Below are 20258 nucleotides of genomic sequence, written 5' to 3'. Positions count from 1 at the left end.
TTTTCAATACAGTTTTGTGAAGGGCAGGTGTTGCCTCACAAACCTTATTGAGTTCTTTGAGATGGTGATCAAACAGGTGGATGAGGGTAAAGCGGTTGATGTGGTGTATATGGATTTCAGTAAGGTGTTTGATAAGGTTCCCCATGGAAGGCTATTGCAGAAAATACAGATGCATGGGATGGAGGGTGATTTAGCAGTTTGGATCAGAAATTGGCTAGCTGTAAGAAGATAAAGTGGTGGTTGATGGGAAATGTTCAGTTACTAGTGGTGTACCGTAAGGATATGTTTGGGGCCACTGCTGTTTGTCATTTTTATAAATGACCTTGAAAAGGGCGTAGGAGGATGGGTTAGTAAATTTGCGGATGACACTAATGTCGGAGGAGTCGTGGACTGCGCAGAAGGTTGTTCTAGGTTACAGAGAGACATAGATAAGCTGTAGAGCTGGGCTGAGAGGTGGCAAATGGAGTTTAATGCAGAAAATTGTGAGGTGATTCACTTCGGAAGGAGTAACAGGAATGCAGAGTACTGGGCTAATGGTAAGATTTTTGGTAACATGGATAAGCAGAGAGATCTCGGTGTCCATGTGCACAGATCCCTGAAGGTTGATAAAGTTGTTAAGGCGGCGTACGGTGTGTTAGCTTTTATTGGTAGAGGGTTTGAGTTTTGGAGTATTGTGTACAGTTCTGGTCGTTGCATTGTAGGAAAGACAAGGAATCATTGGAAAAGATGCAAAGGAGATTTATGAGGATGTTGCCTGGTATGGAGGGAAGGTCTTATGAAGAACGGCTGAGGGACAGGAGGCTGTTTTCATTCAAGAGAAGAAGGTTAAGAGGTGACTAAATAAGGTATACAAGATGATCAGAGAATTAGATAGGGTGGACAGTGAGAGCCTTTTTCCTCAGCTAACAAGAGGGGACATAGCTTTAAAAAGAGGTGTGATAGGTACAGGACAGATCAGAGTAATAAGGGCATGGAATGCAGAGCCTGAAACAGTAGTAGTCTCGCCAACATTAAGGGCATTTAAATAGTAAGTGGATAAACATATGGATGAAAATGAAATGAAATAGGTTAGATGGGCTTTAGATTGGTTCCACAGGTTGACACAACAAAGAGGGCTGAAGGGCCTGTACTGCGCTGTATTGTTCTACGTAGAGATAGTGGTGAAGGCTGGTACAATTACAACATTTAAAAGGCATTAATGAGTTTTGAGAAAATTTGTAGCTCAGGTTGAGGTTCTGGGTGTAGGTTTGCTCACTGAGCTGGAAAATAAGGTTTCTGACATTTCGTCACCATACTAGGTAACATCATCAGTGAGCCTCCGGTGAAGCACTGGTGTTATGTCCCACCTTCTATTTGTGTGTTTAGGTTTCCTTGGGTTGGTAATGTCATTTCCTGTGGTGATGCCATTTCCTGATTATTTCAGAGGGTGGTAGATCGGGTCCAAGTCAATGTGTTTGTTGATAGAGTTGGAATGCCATGCTTCTAGGAATGGCAACAAGCAAAATGAACATCATTTACAAAATACCTTCCAAAAACTGAGACAAACATTACATTGGACAAACAAGCAGAAAACTAGCCACCAGGATACATGAACATCAACTAGCCACAAAATATCATAACCCTCTCTCACTAGTGTTCTTACATACAGATAAGGAAGGACGCCACTTCGACTGGGACAACACATCCATCCTAGGACAAACCAAACAGAGACACATATGAGAATTCCTAGAAGCATGGCACCCCAACCAGAACTCTATCAACAAACACGTCGATTTGAATCCCATCTACCACCCTCTGCGAAAAAGAATAGGAAATGACATCACCAAACCAAGGAAACCTCAACATATAAATAGAAAGTAGGACATAACACCAGCATCGAAAACAAATCTTCCAGCTCAGCGTGCAAACTTACATCCAGGATCTGGAACTGTCCACATCTTGCTGCAGTTGAGAATGGACTGTGTCAGGAGCCATGAATAATGTTGAACATTGCATAATCAGTGAACTTCCAAACTTCTGACTTTAAGATGAGGGAAGATCATTAACGAAGCAGCTGAAGAATGTTGGGCCTACAACACCACACTGAGGAACGTCTACAGAATTTCCTGCAGCTGATGTCCAACAATCGCATCCATTTTACTTTGTACTAGGTATAACCAGCAGACAGCTTTCTCCCTGATTCCCATTGACTCCAGTTTTACTACGGCTTCTTAATGCGATACACTGTTAAATGTGGCCTGATGTATGCCAAGAGCAGAGTTTGGGGCTCGTCTGCTTCTGTATGCCTTGCTCTTTTCTCTCTTTTAGTGTTGCTTTTCTCTTTCTTTTCCTTTGTTGGCAGCAGCAGTTCCCATTGCAGACTGTTGGTAGTGGTGGCAGTGCTCCCCTTCTTGGGGGAGTGGGCAGCAACAGGTTTCATTGCCGAAATGGTGGTCCCAGGAGGCAGCAGTGGCAGCAGCATAAGCCAGAATGAGGCACCCGCTGCTTCAGCATGGTTGGCCCAGCGTTAGGTTTGAGCTCAGTATGGGACCCGGCAGGTTCAGCGGCAGCTGCATTGCTGAGGTCAGCGCAGCGTGATCTCATGGTAGTGATAATGTCACTGGAGGCAAGATGGTGCTGAAGAATGGCAATATGGTTTCAGCAGCGGCGGCACAACTCCAGGACATGGTTAAGCACTGGTACCTGACAGCAAAGGCAATGGCACTTCAGTTCCAACAGCGTGCGGGTTCATGGGGTATATAAGAGTTCGCAAACTGAGGGATAGACTTTGTGACTTGGTTCTTTTGGCAGCAAGGACTCATGGTGGGGGCGGGTGAGTGATCTGGACTTTTCCTTTTCTTTTAGCTATTTATTTCTGATTCTGTCTTTAATTTTGTCTGGTATACACTAAGATGGCGCTGTAGAATGGCAACTTTGTATACCTTTCACTATACTCCTAAACTCGCGTACACGTGACAATAAAATCGAAATCTGATGTCAAAGGCAGTCACTCTCACCTCAGGAGCCAAGGCTGTAATGAGGTCTGCAGCTGGGTCGCCCTTGCGGAACCCGAACTGGGCATCACTGAGCAGATTGTGCTCAGTGCCTTCCATCACTTTACTGACGATTGAGAGTAGACTGACATAGTGATAATTGGCCGGGTTGGATGAGTCTTGCTTTAATGTTTACAGATCATACCTGGGCAATTTTCCACATAGTCGGGTAGATGCCAGCAATTAATGGAACAGTTTGGGCTAGGGGGAGCAGCAAGCTCAGGAGCCTTCAGTACTATTGCTGGAATGTTGCCTCTGAGGTATCCAGTAGCTCCAACCATTTCCTGTGATCACAGACTGAATCAAGCTGGCTGAAGACAACGTTTGTGACATCGGATACGTCCAGAGAAGGCAGAGCTAGGTCATCCTTGGCACTTCTTCCTACAGATTATTACAAATACTTCACCTGTATCTTTTGCATAGATGTGCTGGACTCCCCAGTCACATGAGATGGGGATCTTTATGGAGCCTTCTCCCCCAGCAAGTCATTTAATTGTTCACCAGCCTTCACAACAAGACATGGGAGCACTGCAGATCTTAGATCTGATTTCTTGGTTGTGGAATTCCTTGTGTATCACTTGCTACCTATGCTGTTTGGCACACAATTGGTTCTGGCTAAAATAGTGGAGGAGGCTAAAATACTATTTCTTTTCTGAATGTCATGTTTTTGAAGTTCTTGTTGCTCTTGCAATTTTAAGTACCTTTTCATTTGCCATATGGTCTGTACATGGAATCTTTAGAATACATCTTAAAATCCATTTTTCAAAAGCCTCTTTCTCAAATCATTACATATTGCCCATAGTGGAAGTGTACAGGAAAGTGGATGGAATATAGTATCGTGAGAGATTTATTCTTATTACAAACTTGGATTTTCTTGTCATTAACACATCTTCCTGGTTATCTCAATACCGCTTCTAATTTCTGCACTGAGTTTGCCATCATGTCCTAAACAGCCAAACGTCCCAGTGTGACAACCTTCCCTCGAATTTCCTGTATTGCATTCCTTCTGTGTATTATTGTTTTTATCTTCTCGTTGTTTGTTTCAATCTTAATTGTCATTACTCTTTTTGAGGTTGATCAGGAACTTTAAACTGATCCCTTGTATCTTCTGTTAAATAGTTTTGAATATGGATTGAATATAAATCCATATTCTGATCTGGTTGACAAGCAAGTTTAAGCTGCGAACGAAGATCACAGAGCAGGGAATGGAGGCATTTTATGGTGACATCCAGAACTGTTATGATCAATAAACTAATTATAATAGGTGATTTAAACATTAAAATTTGTAAAGGAGCATCAGGATTGAATGTACATTATGCCAATAGGTTGAAAAAAATGACAGACTGATACAATTTTGACAAAAAGATCTAATGTTGGCAAACACATTCTTTAAGCAATGAAAAAGACTATACACTTCAAGAGCTTCAGATGGTGCTTTAAAAATCAATAGATTATGTGATTGTGAAATAACATTTTAGAAACAATACAAAGAACATTCATTCGTGTGTATCTGGTGCAGATATAAATTCAGATCGTTGTCACCCTGTGGCAAAAAATAAATGAAAGTGAAGAGATCAAAAGAAGAAAAATATATGTAGCTAATTAGATGCTAACAAATTACATAGAACATTCCAGCACAGTACAGGCCCTTTCGCCCTCGATGTTGCACCGACCTGTGGAAACAATTTGAAGCCCATCTAACCCACACTATTTCATTCTCATCCATTTGCCTATCCAATGACCACTTAAATACCCGTAAAGTTGATGTGTCTACAATTGTTGCAGGGAGTGTGTTCCACGCCCCGACCTCTCTCTGAGTAAAGAACCTACCTCTGATATCTGACCTATATCTATCACCCCTCAATTTGGTGTTTGGTACCCCTCTGGTTCAGGTGAAGACCATCCTGTTTGTAGAGATCCCAACTTCCCCAGAAAGAGCCCCAATTATCCAGGAATCCAAAACTCTCCCTCCTGCACCATCCCTGTAGCATGTGTTCAACTCCTCTCTCTCTCTCTCTCTCTCTCTCTGTTCCTCACCTCACTCGCACGTGACACAAGCAACAAACCAGAGATAACAACTTGTTTGTCCTAGCTCTAAGCTTCCACCCTAGCTCCCTGAATTTCTGCCTTAAATCCCCATCTCTTTCCTACCTATGTCGTTGGTGCCTATGTGGACCACAACTTGGTGCTGCTCCCCCTCCCCCGCAAGGATCCCGAAAACTTGAAGGGTGAAAACAAAGAGGCGTTCATTCTTTAAATAAAAGCACAAACCTTCACGTTTTAGGATGAAGGATGCAAACAGAGCACCTTAGAACAAAAAATATAAAGCAAATGGAAAAACACAAAAAAGACAGTTATACAAGAAAATAGAAAGGAAATGTTAACAAAAGAGTAAAGAAAAGACAAGCAGTGGGTGACAGATGAGAGACTGACAGTGATGGTGAAAAGAGGAAAGAAAACCAACAAATCTGAGTTGATCACACTGAAATAAATAAAGAATGCACATAAGTAGCTACTGTAGATCTACTGAGGTGTTATGTAGCTACTGAGGTGTTATAACTTTCATTTTTATGATGCTTTCAAGATTTTATGTACCAGAAGCTGAAGCCTTTCATAGATAAATAAAAGGGACAAGGGGAGATAGCTGTTGCACAAAACACAAAGATGAGAAAATATTGTTTGAAAGGGATGCACTAACAAAATGATGATACATTATATAAGTGAATTGTAGATATTGTATGATGCTCAAAATTAAGTGAGTTTTCAAGATGGAAGCAAACGATGGACCAAACATTATGATGTCAGAGCTAGCAAATATTTTGTCATTGATAGGTACTTTAGAACAGATGAAGCCATGGCTAAAAGGGGAGATGATATTCTAATGGTATTATTGCGAGACTATTAATCAAGAGATCCACTTAATATTCTGGGAACTTGGATTTGAATCCCACCAAGGCAAATGATGGAATTTGACTTCAATAATTATCTTGAATTAGGAATCAAATGATGACCACAAAACCATTGTCAACGTTGGAAAAACTCTTCTGGTTCACTCATTTCCTTCAGGGAAGGAAGCTGCTATCCTTCCCAGGTCTGACCTACACATGACTCCAGACCCATAGCAAAATGGTTGACACTTAATTACCTTACAGCAATTAGGGATTGGTAATAAATGCTGGCCTGGCTGGTGAAGCCCATGTTGTAAATGAAAAGAATGTTAAAAGACTTTGTGAAACTGAATTAGAAATGATAACAGAAATTTGTGATCAAAAATATACAAAGGTGACGTTCATTACTCATTAAGTTACCAGAGAAACCTAAATCAATGGATGGTAACCATCTAAGAATGATAATCTTAATGAGTCACCTTGTTAAAGCAATTTAGAAAATTATAATATGAAGAACTTATAACTATTTGAAGTAGTGATTGATGAAACAGAGCCTGGATTTAGACTTGGGAGATGGAACAACAGAAGGGCATTTATCCAAATAATAATCTTTGATAAATATTTCAAAATTATCAAGACACATTTCAAACGAAGAGAGGAGTACAATACATCATGTTACTGTTCCCAAAAATTACTCAGGTTAAACTCAGCATCAGTCATGTGTCTCACTGTCTCTCCCTCTCAGGAAACAGCACCCCAATGGACCTCTGGGACTGTTGCAACTTTCTTTTTCTTTTCAAACCGCAATTGGGAACCACAATTTTTCATTTGAGAAAGGATGACAGCCCTGGCAACAAACAACTCAATAAGCTGAGGGTCTGACCACTGATTGAGTTGGGTTAGATACAGCAGTCTGGTTGCAGCTGGGTGCCAAGCCAACCTGCGCATGTTCAAACACACATGACCCATATGGCAGCAACACAGCTCTGCAATGTTGGAAGATTTAGAATCCAAAAGAGTGGAAACAATACCACTTCTGCTGTGGGGTTCCCTGCAGTGTTACTAATTTGTTATTTCTCTGATATGTTTTTCCACTCTCTGGATGCATCATGAGCTCTCTTACATTGGAGTCCCTGGTGAGATTGTACTGTGATTGGCAGTCAGAAAATTTATCGCCAGTGACATCCTACATGATGCAAAAGAGTGACTATCATCCTTAATCCTCACAAGGGTAAACCACACTGAGGACAGCAGCCTAGCTATCAGCCTTGATCCAACAATGCATTTCCATTCTGATTCATCTGTGACTTTCTTCTCTCCAGCCAGAATTGATTAAATAACCCTCCTTTACCCACTCCACGTTTCCTTTCCTCATTCTCCTACCTCTCTTCCATTTATACTGCAATCTATCACCTCTCTTTCCTCCCCACCTTTGCCTAGCCAAACTCTTGCTCTCTATCTCCCTTTGCCCTCTTCACTGACACCCTCTACCATCTCCCCCTGCCCACCTCACTCACCCATCCCCGCTGTCTCCCCCTGCCCACCTCGCTCACCCACACTCACCGTCTCCCTCTGTCCACCTCACTCACCCATCCCCACTGTCTAGCCCTGCCCACCTCATTCACCCACCCCCACCGTCTCCCCCTGCCCACCTCACTCACCCACCCGCACCGTCTCCCCCTGCCCACCTCACTCACCCACCCCCACCGTCTCCCCCTGCCCATCTCACTCACCCACCCCCGCTGTCTCCCCCTGCCCACCTCGCTCACCCACCCCCGCTGTCTCCCTCTGTCCACCTCGCTCACCCACACTCACCGTCTCCCTCTGCCCACCTCACTCACCCACCCCCACCGTCTCCCCCTGCCACCTCACTCACCCACCCCCATCTCCCTCTGCCCACCTCGTTCACCCACACTCGTCTCCCTCTGCCCACCTCGCTCACCCACACTCACCGTCTCGCTCTTCTCTCCTCACTCACTCTCTACAGACTCCCTCTGCCCTCCTTGCTCACACCCCTCCAGTCTTCTCTCGCCCCCCACTGTGCCTCACTATACCCTCTTCCTCACAATGTCCATTTCCCTCTCCTCTTCATCTCCATTACCCCTCCCCATTCACTCTCTGTCTCCTTCACCATCACTCACACTCTCTCTTAGTTTAAACTCTGTCTTACCTCAGCAGCCTTCCTGTGATCATCATCATTCTCCAAAATCTTCACATCCACTCCAAGACAACGCAGGTACCGGCCTAACCCTTGCAACATGTTGTCACAGACAACACTGAACTCGGAGGGTGATAAAGGAGGGGAGGATGATGCCTTTAACATGTTTGGCTGCAGGGTCTGCCCATACTGTGAAAAGGAAGAGAAACAAACGATGGCTCAGAAGAAGCTCACAATATCAGAGAGACACTTTAATCTTCAGAAAGCGTGGATTTACTAAAACTCACCCCACTTGACATTTGTCACAACCTGCTCCTTGAATACTCAGACCCTGGTTCAGACAGAACAATAGCCTATTCGGCAGGAAGACCAGTCATTTCAACCAGCAGCGACACGCTGTTTCCCTCTGTATCTGATCAAACTGCCGACCATTTCTCGACAGTACCCTGCACCCTCTAGCCCTCCCCATGCTTACAAAATCATTGCAGCATTCTCTGACACTGCACTCCCTAAAACATCATATTGAATTCAATTGTTCCTTCCATCAGTGCTCCCATTGCCCCAATCACACTCATATCTTTTAAATTGTTGATGAATCATATACTTGCGCCACCTACTTGCGGAGCGTTTCAGAGAACACCTCTGGGACACCCGGACCAACCAACCCAACCACCCTGTGGCTCAACACTTCAACTCCCCCTCCCACTCCACCAAGGATATGCAGGTCTTTGGACTCCTCCATCGTCAGACCACAACAACACGACGGTTGGAGGAAGAGCGTCTCATCTTCCGCCTAGGAACCCTCCAACCACAAGGGATGAACTCTAATTTCACCAGTTTCCTCATTTCCCCTCCCCCCACCTTGTCTCAGTCAAATCCATCGAATTCAGCACTGCCTTCCTAACCTGCAATCTTCTTCCTGACCTCTCCACCCCCACCCCAGTCTGACCTATCACCCTCACCTTGACCTCTTTCCACCTATCGCATTTCCGACGCCCCTCCCCCAAGTCCCTCCTTCCTACCTTTTATCTTAGCCTGCTGGACAAACTTTCCTCATTCCTGAAGAAGAGCTTATGCCCGAAACGTCGATTCTCCTGTTCCCTGGATGCTGCCTGACCTGCTGCACTTTTCCAGCAACACATTTTCAACTCTGATGAATCGTATATGTCTGTGCAACTTCCTACCTGGAAAGGGAGGGGCGGACTGCTCTTGATTTTCTTTTGTTTCAGTCCCCTCGCCTTCTTCTCTACTTTGAGCATCAAAAACTCTTCAAGGCTGTAGCTCAAACCAAAGCGCTGTGGTTCTCGACAAAGAGCATCATATACATCCAGCAGGCAGTAGGCATCAGAGGCTGCAGAGCACACAGTAACATTTATTCCCATTTGTCCATTTATTTTTTTTTCCCCACTTAAGAGGAGGTACAGTTTCACACGCACTGACTCTTATTGGGGTACAGTCCCACACACACTGACTTTCACTGGGGTACAGTCCCCCACACACACTGACTCTCACTGGGGTACAGTCCCACACACACACTCTCACTGGGGTACAGTCCCACACACACACACTGACTCTCACTGGGGTACAGTCCCCCACACACACACACTGACCCTCACTGGGGTACAGTCCCCCACACACACACTGACTCTCACTGGGGTACAGTCCCCCACACACACACTGACTCTCACTGGGGTACAGTCCCCCACACACACACTGACTCTCACTGGGGTACAGTCCCCCACACACACACTGACTCTCACTGGGGTACAGTCCCCCACACACACACTGACTCTCACTGGGGTACAGTTACAGTCACTCTCTCACACACACACACACACACACACACACACACACACACACACAGGGATATCGTTCTATATGCAGTGACTCTCAGTGGAATACATGTGCTGGTTTCACACACAGGGATCTAGGCTATGCAAAATTGAAATAAACAAAGTTTGGCAGCAAACTTGTGCACGTTAAGGCCTCAAAAACAAAATAGGGATTGGGATTTGGATTTATGATCTCGACACTCAGAGGGAAGCGACACATTGAGCCAAAGCTATCAACACTGAGACGAAACCAGACAGACAGCCTGGCCCCGTGTTCACTGATCCCAAATCCTAATGGTTCAAAAGTCTTTCTCACGTTGTAACTGAGATCAGAGAATGCAAAGAAGTACAACAGGTTTCTCAGCACAAACTCCTACCAGTGTGACCATTTTACATTAGATCTGGGTAACAATGGATCAGTGAGCTTACCAGGAGCTGCTCACCTGCATAAATGATCTGCTGGGGCCGGAGAGGTCGTCTCTCCCAGTTACTTAGCTGCTCCGTCTTATCCAGTGATTTCCCCAGCACACTCTGCACAAGGAGACTAAGCCCCTTTTCAACGTGGCTGTTTCCAGAGTCTACACCGTCCTCTGACACCAGCACTTCCACACTTCGGTTTCTGTCCCGTCTTCGAATTGGCACTTTCTGTAGCTGAACATCATTCAGAAAGGATTCTCAGTTTAATTCAATACAAACTCTCAGATCTGATCGTTCTGAGTGAAGTAATCAAGCAGCTCACATTATTAAATACACACTTAATAGAAACAAATGCAGGAGTTATTCACATCAGCATTGTACAACTGAAAGGGAGAGGGCAAGAACAAAGAATTAATCAGGCCTGCATCTTAAGAGGAGAAACAATTCACACACGTAGCATGGGCAGGAACCTTCAGTCAGTATGAAAAGCAAGTTTTATTATAGCAATTACAGAAATGTGGCTCAGGGATGGACAGGACTGGCAGCTTAATGTTCCAGCATACAAATGCTACAAGAAGGATAGAAAGTGAGGCAAGAGAGAAGGGGGACTGGCAATTTTGATAAGGGATAACATTATGGCTGCCCTTGGAAGGATATTCCTGGGAAAACATCCAGGCACATTAATTAGGTGGAACTGAGAAATAAGAAAGGGATGATCACCTATTCTGATTGCACAATTGACACCCCAATAGTGAGCAGGAAATTGAGAAACAAATTTATAAGGAGATCTCAGTTTTCTGTAAGAATAATAGGGTGATTATGGTAGGGGATTTTAACTTTGCAAACATAGACTGAGAATGCCATAGTGTTAAGGGTTTAGATGGAGAGGAATTTGTTAAGTGTGTACAAGAAAATTTTCTGATTCAATATGTGGATGTACCTACTCGAGAAGGTGCAAAACTTGACCAGTTAGAGTCATAGAGTCATAGAGATGTACAGCACGGAACAGACCCTTCGGTCCAACCCGTCTATGCCGACCAGATATCCCAACCCAATCTAGTCCACCTGCCAGCACCTGGCCCATATCCCTCCAAACCCTTCCTGTTCATATACCCATCCAAATGCCTCTTAAATGCTGCAATTGTACCAGCCTCCACCACTTCCTCTGGCAGCTCTTTCCATACCCGTACCACCCTCTGTGTGAAAAAGTTGCCCCTTATTCTTGGGAAATAAGGCAGGGCAGGTGACTGAGGTGTCAGTGGGAGAGCACTTTGGGGCCAGCGACCACGATTGTATTAGTTTTAAAATAGTGATGGAAAAGGATTGACCAGATCTAAAAGTTGAAGTTCTAAATCGGAAGAAAGCTAATTTTGATGGTATTTGGCAGAACTGTCAAAAGCTGATTGGGAGTAGATATTCACGAGTAAAGGGACGGCTAGAAAATGGGAAGCCTTCAGAAATGAGATAATGAGAGTCCAAAGACAGTTTATTCCTGTTAGGGTGAAAGGAAAGGCTGGTGGGTGTAGGGAATGCTGGATGACTAAAGAAATCGACAGTTTGGTTAAGAAAAAGAAGGAAGTATATGTCAGGTATAGACAAGATAGATCGAATGAATCCTTAGAAGCGTATAAAGGCAGTTGGAGTATACTTAAGAAAGAAATCAGGAAGGCAAAAAGAGGACATGATATAGTTTTGGCACACAGAATTAAGGAGAATCCAAAGGGTTTTTACAAATACATTAAGGTCAAAAGGTAACTAGGGAGAGAATAGGGCCCCTCAAAGATCAGCAAGGTGGCCTTTCTGTGGAGCTGCAGGAGATGGGGGAGATACTAAACGAGTATTTTGCATCAGTATTTACTGTGGAAAAGGACATGGAAGATATAGAATGTAGGGAAATAGATGGTGACATCTTGAAAAATGCCCATATTACAAAGGAGGAAGTGCTGGATGTCTTGAAACACATAAAAGTGGACAAATCCCCAGGACCTGATCGGTGTACCCTCAAGCTCTTTGGGAAGCTAGGGAAGTGATTGCTGGGCCCCTTGCTGAGATATTTGTATCATCGACAGTCACAGGTGAGGTGCTGGAAGACTGGAGGTTGGCGAACGTGGTGCCACTGTTTAAGAAGGGGAGTAAGGACAAGCCAGGGAACTACAGACCAGTCAGCCTGATGGTAGTGGTGGGGAAGTTGTTGGAGGGAATCCCAAACTACTAGACGTACACGTATTTGGAAAGGCAAGGACTGATTAGGGCAAGTCAACATGGCTTTGTGCGTGGGAAATCATGTCTCACAAAATTGATTTGAGTTTTTTGAAGAAGTAACAAAGAGAGGGTGTACGTGATCTATATGGATTTCAGTAAGGCGTTAGACAAGGTTCCCCATGGGAGACTGAATAGCAAGGTTAGATCTCATGGAATACAGGGAAAACTAGCTACTTGGGTACAGAACTGGCTCAAAGGTAGAAGGTGGTGTGGTGGAGGGTTGTTTTTAAGACTGGAGACCTGTGACCAGTGGAGTGCCACAAGGATCGGTGCTGGGCCCTCTACTTTTTGTCATTTACATAAATGATTTGGATGTGAGCATAAGAGGTACAGTTAGTAAGTTTGCAGATAACACCAAAATTAGAGGTGTAGTGGACAGCGAAGAGGGTTACCTCAGATTACAACAGGATCTTGACCAGATGGGCCAATGGGCTGAGAAGTGGCAGATGGAGTTTAATTCAGATAAATGCGAGGTGCTGCATTTTGGGAAAGCAAACCTTAGCAGGACTTATACACTTAATGGTAACGTCCTAGGGAGTGTTGCTGAACAAAGAGACCTTGGAGTGCAGGTTCATAGCTCCTTGAAAGTGGAGTCGCAGGTAGATAGGATAGTGAGGAAGGTGTTTGGAATGCTTTCCTTTATTGGTCAGAGTATTGAGTACAGGGGTTGGGAAGTCATGTTACGGCTGTACAAGACATTGGTTTGGTCACTTTTGGAATATTGCATGCAATTCTGGTCTCCTTCCTATTGGAAGGATGTTGTGAAACTTGAAAGGGTTCAGAAAAGATTTACAAGGATGTTGCCAGGGTTGGAGGATTTGAGCTATAGGGAGAGGCTGAACAGGCTGGGGCTGTTTTCCCTGGAGCGTCGGAGGCTGAGGGGTGACCTTACAGAGGTTTAGGAAATCATGAGGGGCATGGATAGGATAAATAGACAAAGTCTCTTCCCTGGGGTTGGGGAGTCCAGAACTAGAGGGCATAGGTTTAGGGTGAGAGGGAAAGATACAAAAGAGACGTAATGGGCAACTTTTTCACGCACTGTAAGTGTATGGAATGAGCTGCCAGACGAAGTGGTGGAGGCTGGTACAACTGCAACATTTAAATGGCATTTGGATGGGTATATGAATGGGAACGGTTTGGAGGGATATGGACCGGGTGCTGGCAAATGGGACTAGATTAGTTTGGGATATCTGGTCGGCGTGGCCAAGTTGGACCAAGGGGTCTGTATTCGTGCTGTACATCTCTATGACTCTAACTGTTGAGAAAGGCTGGACGATTTCCCTAGCTTGGAGCTGGCGGAAGAAAACTACAGTCTAGCCCTTCTTGTGAGTCATTTCACAAATTAGGGTTTCTTGAGTAGCAAAATGGAAGAGAAGCAACCCACTCGAAGGTGGAAGCAAATTATCAACTATTTGTTACGACATTTGTGCCACCCACTTCTAGGGGAGTGATAATATTGTTTATGTCTCTACTTTAAAATTTTTTACTTTCCCACAAAAGGGTGTTTAGTCATTAGAGATTTTTACTCATTTGATATAGTAAAGGTTTTATAAAATGTGAAATCTTGATGTCATTCTTTGAGCTAATCACCATCACTCCCAAAATCTTAAGTTTCATTGTAAAGATTATTGGTCTTTCCCGATGCCATAACACATTTGAAAATTTACATGTTAATATTTTAGCACAGTGACTCAGTGGTGAGCACTACTGCCTCACAGTGCCAGGGACTCAGGTTCAATTCCACTGTCTGTGAAAGTTTCCACGTACTCCCCGTGTCTGCATAGCTTTCCTCCAGGTGCTGTGCACAGACAGTCGACAGAGGCTGGGGCTGTAAAGCAGCAGTGTGGAGTCACTATGTCACCCGTGAGGAGATGACAAGAGATTAAGCCTCTAACAATACAATTCAGCTCTCACACATATGTATATAATGCTGATAAAAGAAAACTCTCATTCACGGATTTTAAATCTTAAGTAGACTGTTATAAAAACAACTTTTTATTCACCATCACATCAAAAATGTCCTTTAATAGCCTCTCGAACCTCAATCAAAATGTGCATATCCACTCTCTGGAAAGGAATCTTAATCATACATTCAAAACGGGCCTCGAGCTAATAACAGCACCCAGGAAATATCAACGACGGTGCCTATAGAAACTGCTACGTCAGATAGTCTGTCAACCAATGCAGTATGATTTTTATCCTAACTAACAGCGACAGACTAGTCTATATTCTCTCATTTTAAAAGGGCTGGGGATTTGAATAACTGCAGACCATAACACTTTAAAAAAGATTTTATAGTCCTCACTCTTAATATGCAGATAATGAGAGATGGAATTCCAGCATGGATTCTATTGGGAACTGGGTATCCAGCAGGGAGTACTCAGCAATTGGGACTACAAAAGGGATTAGAACAAAAGCTAAACAGGATTTCTAAGGAAACTGAGAACTAGGAACAGGCGGCTCTCAAGCCTTTAGATATAGACCAAAATTGATATTTCTACAGGCAGTTGGACTCAATCAAGAGGTTGAGGGGCTAAATGAAACAACACAACCAAAATAAAATTCCAATCTAAATAATAGTTCCAAACTGCAGACCAGCAACAAACCTCTCTGTGCACATTTAAAAGGTCCAATACTCCTGCCGTGTGCTGCACCACATCCTTTAACATTGGGTAGGCTGTAGACAGAGTCCGTAAATCCCCTGTTGTAGCGTAACCTGCAAAAATCAATAAGCATTCACAACAAGATAACAAACAATTTCAAACCACATGATGAGGCATGAACTCAAAAACTGGGGCCTTTGTGTGTTGTCAGTGGGTATCTAGTTAGAGTCACAGATGTACAGCATGGAAACAGACCCTTCGGTCCAACCCGTCCATGCCGACCAGATATCCCAACCCAATCTAGTCCCACCTGCCAGCACCTGGCCCATATCCCTCCAAATCCTTTCTATTCATATACCCATCCAAATGCCTCTTAAATGTTGCAATTGTACCAGCCTCCACCACTTCCTCTGGCAGCTCATTCCATACACGTACCCCCTCTGCGTGAAAAAGTTGCCCCTTAGGTCTCTTTTATATCTTTCCCCTCTCACCCTAAACCTATGCCCTCTAGTTCTGGAATCCCCAACCTCAGGGAAAAGACTTTGCCTATTTATCCTATCCATGCCCCTCATAATTTTGTAAACCACTACAAGGTCACCCCTCAGCCTCCGACGCTCCAGGGAAAACAGCCCCAGCCTATTCAGTCTCTCCCTGTAGCTCAGATCCTCCAACCCTGGCAACATCCTTTAAATCTTTTCTGAACCCTTTCAAGTTTCACAACATCTCTCCGATAGGAAGGAGACCAGAATTGCATGCAATATTCCAACAGTGGCCTAACCAATGTCCTGTACAGCCGCAACATGACCTCCCAACTCCTGTATTCAATACTCTGACCAATAAAGGAAAGCATACCAAACGCCTTCTTCACTATCCTATCTACCTGCGACTCCACTTTCAAGGAGCTATGAACCTGCACTCCAAGGTCTCTTTGTTCAGCAACACTCCCTAGGACATTACCATTAAGTGTATAAGTCCTGCTAAGATTTGCTTTCCCAAAATGCAGCACTTCGCATTTATCTGAATTAAACTCCATCTGCCACTTCTCAGCCCATTGGCCCATCTGGTCAAGATCCTGTTGTAATCTGAGGTAACCCTCTTCGCTATCCACTACACCTCCAATTTTGGTGTTATCTGCAAACTTACTAACTGTACCTCTTACGCTCGCATCCAAATCATTTATGTAAATGACAAAAAGTAGAGGGCCCAGCACCGATCCTTGTGGCACTCCACTGGTCACAGGCCTCCAGTCTGAAAAACAACTCTCCTCCACCACCACCCTCTGTCTTCTACTTTTGAGTCAGTTCTGAGCCAAATGGCTAGTTCTCCCTGTGTTCCATGAGATCTAACCTTGCTATTCAGTCTCCCATGGGGAACCTTGTCGAACGTCTTACTGAAGTCCATATAGATCACATCTACTGCTCTGCCCTCATCAATCTTCTTTGTTACTTCATCAAAAAATGGAATCAAGTTTGTGAGACATGATTTCCCACGCACAAAGCCATGTTGACTATCCCAAATCAGTCCTTGCCTTTCCAAATACATGTACATCCTGTCCCTCAGGATTCCCTCCAATCACTTGCCCACCACCGAGGTCAGGCTCACCGGGCTATAGTTCCCTGGCTTGTCCTTACCACCCTTCTTAAACAGTGGCACCACGTTCGCCAACCTCCAGTCTTCCGGCACTTCACCTGTGACTATCGATGATACAAATATCTCAGCAAGAGGCCCAGCAATCACTTCTCTAGCTTCCCACAGAGTTCTCGGGTACGCCTGATCAGGTCCTGGGGATTTATCCACCTTTAACCGTTTCAAGACATCCAGCACTTCCTTCTCTGTAATCTGGACATTTTGCAAGATGTCACCATCTATTTCTCTACAGTCTATATCTTCCATATCCTTTTCCACAGTAAATACTGATGCAAAATATTCATTTAGTATCTCCCCCATTTTCTGTGACTCCACACAAAGGCCGCCTTGCCGATCTTTGAGGGGCCCTATTCTCTCCCTCATTACCCTTTTGTCCTTAATATATTTGTAAAAACCCTTTGGATTCTCCTTAATTCTATTTGCCAAAGCTATCTTATGTCCCCGTTTTGCCCTCCTGATTTCCCTCTTAAGTATACTCCTACTTTCTTTATACTCTAAGGATTCACTCGATCTATCCTGTCTGTACCTGACATATGCTTCCTTCTTTTTCTTAACCAAGCCCTCAATTTCTTTAGTCATCCAGCATTCCCTGTACCTACCAGCCTTCCCTTTCACCCTGACAGGAATAGACTTTCTCTGGATTCTTGCTATCACATTTCTGAAGGCTTCCCATTTTCCAGCCGTCCCTTTACCTGCGAACATCTGCCTCCAATCAGCTTTTGAAAGTTCTTGCTTAATACCGTCAAAATTGGCCTTTCTCCAATTTAGAATTCAACTTTTAGATCTGGTCTATCCTTTTCCATCACTATGTTAAAACGAATAGAATTATGGTCGCTGGCCCCAAAGTGCTCCCCCACTGACACCTCAGTCACCTGCCCTGCCTTATTTCCCAAGAGTAGGTCAAGTTTTGCACCTTCTGTAGTAGGTACATCCACATACAGAATCAGAAAATTGTCTAGTACACACTTAAGAAATTCCTCTCCATCTAAACCTTTAACACTATGGTCGCTCCAGTCGATGTTTGGAAAGTTAAAATCCCCTACCAAAACCACATTATTCTTACAGATAGCTGAGATCTCCTTACAAGCTTGTTTCTCAATTTCCCTCTGACTATTGGTGGGTCTGATTAGATTTAGATTAGATTAGATTACAGTGTGGAAACAGGCCCTTCGGCCCAACAAGTCCACACCGACCCGCCGAAGCGAAACCCACCCATACCCCTACATTTACCCCTTACCTAACACTACGGGCAATTTAGTATGGCCAATTCACCTGACCCTGCACATCTTTGGACTGTGGGAGGAAACCGGAGCACCCGGAGGAAACCCACGCAGACACGGGGAGAACGTGCAAACTCCACACAGTCAGTCGCCTGAGGCGGGAATTGAACCCAGGTCTCTGGCGCTGTGAGGCAGCAGTGCTAACCACTGTGCCACCGTGCCGCCCATTATACAATCCCAATAAGGTGATCATCCCTTTCTTATTTCTCACTTCCACCCAAATAACTTCCCTCGATGTATTTCCAGGAATATCCTCCCTTAGTAAAGCTGTAATCCTATCCCTTATCAAAAATGCCACTCCCCCTCTTCTTTTGCCTCCCTTTCTATCCTTCCTGTAGCATTTGTATCCTGGAACATTCAGCTGCCAGTCCTGCCCATCCCTGAGCCATGTTTCCGTAATTGCTATGATATCCCAATCGCATTGTTCCTAACCATGCCCTGAGTTCATCTGCCTTCCCTGTTAGGCCCCTTGCATTGAAATAAATGCAGTTTAATTTATTAGTCCTACCTTGTCCCTGCCTGCCTTGACTGTTTGACTCACGTCTGTTATCAGCTGTACCCGTCTCAGATCGATCTCTTTCCTCACTATCTCTCTGGGTCCCACCCCCCCCACCTTACTAGTTTAAATCCTCCCAAGCAGTTCTAGCAAATTTCCCTGCCAGTATCTTAGTCCCCTTCCAATTTAGGTGCAATCTGTCCTTGTACAGGTCACTTCTACCCCAAAAGAGATTCCAATGATCCAAAAATGTGAATCCTTCTCCCATACACCAGCTCCTCAGCCATGCATTCATCTGCTCTATCCTCCTATTCCTGCCCTCACTAGCTCGTAGCACTGGGAGTAATCCAGATATTACTACCCTTGAGGACCTCCTTTTTAAATTTCTGCCTCTCTGTAATCTCCCTTCAGAGTCTCAACCTTTTCCCTTCCAATGCCATTGGTTCCAATGTGGACAATGACCTCTTGCTGGCCCCTCCCCCCCCGTGAGAACATTCTGCACCCTCTCTGAGGCATCCTTGATCCTGGCACTAGGGAAACAACACACCATTCTGATTTTTCTCTGCTGGCCACAGAAACATCTGTCTGTACCTCGGACTGCAGAATCCCCTAACACAAATGATCTCTTGGAAGCCGACGTACACTTTCTTGCATGAGATCCAGTCTCAATACCAGAAACTTGGCTGTTTGCGCTACGTTCCCCTGAGAATCCATCACCCCCTACATTTTCCAAAACAACATACCTGTTTGAAATGGGTATATCCACAGAAGACTCCTGCTCTAGTTGCCTACCTTTCTTACCCTTCCTGGAGTTAACCCATCTATGTGACTGTATCTGAGACTTTCCCCCCTTTCTATAACTGCCATTCATCACATACTGTTGCAAATTCCTCATCACTTCTATTTGTCTCTCCAACCAATCCACTTGATCTGATAAGATTTGCATCTATCAGCATTTAAGGCAGATATAATCCGCAGTAATCCTTAAACTCTCTTTAAACTCCCACATCTGACAAGAAGTACATATCACTGCAAAGGCATTTTTCCTCCTTCACAATCTACAGACCCAGAAAATAACACTGTCTAATTTCTCTACAAACACTGCCACAGGTTAAATTAATAGCTATGGCTTATATTTTAAGTTTAATCAAGAGACTTATCTCCAAAAACATATAATCAAGATAGAATCCATTGTACCCACAACTGCAGCCTCTCTCTCGGACAGACTTAAAACAATTAACTTATCTGATTCTGTGCTGTGAACTTCGCCCAACAGTTCCTCCAAGATTAGTTGTGAATTTCACTGTTTGTTAATTTTCCCAGATGCACTCCGATGTCCAGTGATACATGAATTCAAACAGCAAAGGCAGTAACTATGCAGGTTTTTTCTCTCTCTCTCTCTCCTGCACTGACCTCACCATGTGCTTCCTTTGTCTGCTCTTCTCCCTTTTAAAACTGCTGTTGTTTTGACTTTTTTTTTCCCAAAGTTCCAAAACAATGCAACAGCATATAAAACAGTAATTGCTGCTCCTGGAATTCGAGGAAATCACCTCCAACACCTAAAATACCTCAAAAAAAAAGGAGCAGTTCTTACAGCCAGAAATTATTTCCATTCTCCATCTTGGATTACCCCGAATCCAATC

At 44.2% G+C, this 20258-nt stretch overlaps 1 protein-coding gene across 5 annotated transcripts in view; it reads right to left on the bottom strand.

Moving 5' to 3' along the window:
* Positions 1–20258, bottom strand: part of exd3 (exonuclease 3'-5' domain containing 3) — a 451102-nt gene that overhangs the window by 233546 nt on the left and 197298 nt on the right. For all 5 annotated transcript variants that reach the window (XM_087998598.1, XM_087998600.1, XM_087998602.1 and 2 more), the window contains 4 exons: positions 15196–15305; positions 10354–10561; positions 9263–9429; positions 8091–8267 (listed from right to left, as the gene is read on the bottom strand). In XM_087998598.1, coding sequence (XP_087854724.1) covers positions 8091–8267; positions 9263–9429; positions 10354–10561; positions 15196–15305 — 662 coding nt within the window. The remainder of the gene's footprint in view (positions 1–8090; positions 8268–9262; positions 9430–10353; positions 10562–15195; positions 15306–20258) is intronic.

This window comes from Chiloscyllium plagiosum, unplaced genomic scaffold, assembly GCF_037043375.1.
Source record: "Chiloscyllium plagiosum isolate Xiang-an unplaced genomic scaffold, Cpla_swu_hap1 HiC_scaffold_21, whole genome shotgun sequence".
Taxonomy (NCBI): Eukaryota; Metazoa; Chordata; class Chondrichthyes; order Orectolobiformes; family Hemiscylliidae; genus Chiloscyllium; species Chiloscyllium plagiosum.
The sequence above is the reverse complement of the archived record's forward strand: the minus strand, read 5'-3'. Positions and strand labels throughout refer to the sequence as shown.